This window comes from Dipodomys merriami, unplaced genomic scaffold (assembly GCF_024711535.1).
Source record: "Dipodomys merriami isolate MVZ:Mamm:240054 unplaced genomic scaffold, mDipMer1.0.p SCAF_7, whole genome shotgun sequence".
NCBI lineage: Eukaryota > Metazoa > Chordata > Mammalia > Rodentia > Heteromyidae > Dipodomys > Dipodomys merriami.
Genome location: NW_027206290.1, coordinates 53,058,127 through 53,061,544, shown reverse-complemented (window position 1 = coordinate 53,061,544; position 3,418 = coordinate 53,058,127). Strand labels below are relative to the sequence as shown.

The 3,418-nt window shown below is 55.9% G+C and overlaps 1 protein-coding gene across 1 annotated transcript; it reads right to left on the bottom strand.

Annotated features, from left to right (window-relative positions):
- Positions 1 to 1,533: 1,533 nt before the first annotated feature.
- Positions 1,534 to 3,214, bottom strand: Nkx2-4 (NK2 homeobox 4). Its single transcript, XM_070007622.1, has 2 exons — positions 2,764 to 3,214; positions 1,534 to 2,144 (listed from the first exon to the last, which is right to left on the bottom strand). Exons 1-2 carry the CDS (start codon positions 3,212 to 3,214, stop codon positions 1,534 to 1,536), a joined length of 1,062 nt encoding a protein of 353 aa, XP_069863723.1.
- Between the last annotated feature and the right edge of the window lie 204 nt (positions 3,215 to 3,418).

Sequence of the window (3,418 nt, the reverse complement as noted above, 5' to 3'; positions counted from 1 at the left end):
AAACAAAATAAGCAGAAAAAACCTAAACCTAAAGAATTCACTTTATAAAATACAGTTTGGAGAAAGTGCAAATTTAACGTTTATATCTTCCTATGGATTCACTTTGTACATTCAGAAAAATGTTTAAACAGTAAGATAAAATATTTCAGTCACAAACAGTTTTCTAAAGCTTCAAATGTGGAAAAGGCTTGGGGTCTCTGGCAACTATGTGTTTTAATCATCCGTAAAACATGCTTTACCCATATTACTCCTTTAACTTTTATTTATCTTACAAATTGCCCTTATTCCGTTGTTTCCTAGCATTTTTCCTCCAAAACAATTTGTTTAAAAGATAAGTAAGCTGGGGTTGTAACATCATGCCAACTAGTTTTAATTTTTTTAATCCCTTCCCTAATATAATTAATGAAAAAGAAATGACCACTTGACTTTTTTTTTTTTTTTTGGAAAAAGTACTCAAGGTTCTTTTAAGTTATATTTAAATATTCATTTGAAACACTGGAAATATAAATTGCATATTAAACAGTAAATACATAATTTACACAATAAAACACCAACAAAATCGGTGCAAGTCCTATTAAGTCCTAAATGTGTTGGAAAAATTATAAATATGTTACTTTTTCTTTATATCTTCACTACAATTCAATAGACCACCCTACTATTTCTTCTAATTCTTTTAGCAATTACTTGCTCATTCTGGTACTTTATCAAAGTATTCAAATTCAGACCAAAAAAAAAAAAACCCCTACAGAGTGTAAATGCCTTGACTACTGGATAGGAAGGTGGTTGTTGTTGGGTTGTTTTTTTTTTTTTTATCAGCTGAACTGGAGAGGCCAAATTCCATAGAAAAAGTAGTTCACAACCGTTCTTTCTTATGGTGAGCTGCATCTTGGGGAAAGGTGAAGGCTCTTCTGGGATTGTACGCAAAAGTTCAAGATATTCTGAAATAGCATGGAATTTAAAAAGCTGTTTCAACCCATATAAGCAATATTTTGATCCCTTTTATTCCATAGCTCTATTTTACCTAATTGCAATAACTCCCCTGCAAGAATGTCGCTGTGGGTATGCTCCACCTTGAGCTACAATTCAATTTACTTTCAATCAAACATTAATGAAATTGCACTTAGGGAGACCCTTTGAAAATTAATCTCCCAAGATAAATACCACTTGGACAAGGATTCCTTCTTAAAGCTGGAGTGATTTTTAAGAGCTACAAACACTAAGAAAGTTTCCAACTTTTCGAACTCTGGGAACTCTGGTCAGGAGCATAGTGGACTTGGTCAGCTTTTCCAATAATTTAGAAACTTCTGGAAGGGGGAAAAAATCACTTCCACCAAGTGTGATGTTACATTATTCAGTTCTGGTCTGTCTGTCCCCCACCCCCAGAAAAGAAGTTCCTGTCCCTGTGAGCGACTGGTCCTTTTTTTTTTTTTTTTTTTAATATCCATGGACTCCACACATTTCCCCCACTGGTTCTAGCAGTTTCTTGCAGACCCTCAGGGCTGCAGGCGGGACCCTTTCGGGGATCCCGCGCTGTCACCACGTCCTGCCATACAGCAGGTTGGTGCCCAGCACACCTCCACCATAGTCTCCCGCCGCCGCGTCCAGGGCCGCCAAGCCGCCCCCGGGCCCGTGCAGCGCGGGCGGGCTGGGCGACAGCTCCTCTAGCTCGGGCGCTGGTGTCGGGGCCTGCGGTTGCTGGCCAGCCTGGCCGGGAGTGGGCGTGCCAGCACCATTTTGGCACGGTTTGCCGTCCTTCACCAACACGGGCACGGCCACGCGGCGCGGCGAGGGAGGTGGCGGTGGCGGCGGACCCAGGCCGCCCTCCTGCTGCAGCTGCTGCGCCGCCTTGTCCTTGGCCTGCCTCTTCATCTTGTAGCGGTGGTTCTGGAACCAGATCTTGACCTGGGTGGGCGTCAGGTGGATCATGCTGGCCAGGTGCTCGCGCTCGGGCGCCGACAGGTACTTCTGCTGCTTGAAGCGCCGCTCCAGCTCGTAGACCTGCGCTTGCGAGAAAAGCACCCGGCGCTTCCTGCGCGGTGCTGCCGCGTGCAGCGGGGCCAACGATTTGGCGGCGTCCGCGATGCCCGTCAGCGACCCCATGCCGGCCACATTCACACCCGCCGACGGCCCCATAAACCTGGAGACTGGGGGTGGGGTGGGGTGGGGTGGGAAGGCCAAGAACATGGCGGTGAGCTTCAGGCCCGCCGGTCCCCTTCCCGCCGCCGTCCCCTTTGCTTGAAAACGCAGCAGCCGCGACGGCGCGAGCTTCCCCGCTTTTCCCGCTCGACAGTCCGAGGATTCCCCCTTAGCTCTCCACGACCCGGGTGCGCAGCACCCTTAGGGAGCCAAGAGGCCCTACAGTCACCCCTGCGCGCCCCGGGTTGTGGGACCCGGGACACCTCAGGCTTCTCCAGGTTGGGCCCCAGGGACACAGCTCGTGCGTCCCACTCCGGGACCTAAAGACACCCGTTGCGGGCCCCAAGCCGGGTCTCTGAAAGCCCTGCGCGCCCAAGTCCGGGTCCCCACACCCCCTGCGCGCCCCACGCGGAGGCCCAGGACGCCCCAGGGCCGTGACCCAGGACACCTTGGATCCCACGTCGCGGCGGCCCAGTATCCTCGAGCGCGCGTGGCCCCGGGAACCCAGGGCCCCTTGCCCCGGCGCGCCCAGAGCGCGAACGCCAGGACGCTGGCGCCAGGGTGGTGGCGGGCCATACCCGCGGCCGCCCGCCTGCCCGCAGTGCCCGCGCTCCTCGCCCCGCTCACTTGACGAGTAGCGCGGGTCCGGGTTGGCGCCGTACCAGCCGGTGGCCGCAGCCGCCGCGCCGCCCCGCATGCCTTCCGCATAGGCGGGCAGCTCGCCCATGTTGCCCAAGCCGCCGTTGCAGTAGCCGCCCATGGCGCCGTGCGGGAACTGCGAGACGCCCGGGGGCATGTGGTAAGTGGCGGCCGCCGCCGCCGCCGCCGCCGCCGCCGCGGCCGCCGCCGCCGCGTTGTGCCCGGTCATGGCGTGGGGCGACTGCATGCCCGCCACCGCCGCCGCCTGCGAGGAGGGGCCGGGCGGCGGCGCGCGGTAGGCGGCGGCGGCCCCCAGGGGCGTCCCCAAGCCGGGCGGCGCGCCGTCCATGGCGCCGCCGAACTTCTTGTAGGTCTCCTCGATGGGGCTCAGGATGTCGGATACGGAGAAGGGCGTCGTGTGCTTGGGGCTCAACGACATGGCTCGGCGGACCGCCAGGTAGGGGGGCCCGGGGTGGGGGCGGGCGCGGGAGGGACGCGGCGGCCGGTGGTCGCCGCCACCTCGGCCGCGGGCGGGCGGGCGGGCGGCGGGCAGCGCCTGTGGAGAGCAGTCGGTGGCGCGGCGAGCGCCCGGAGCTGCGGGGATCTGGGGTTTATTTTAGTCCAGCGCCAGGTTTACGACAGA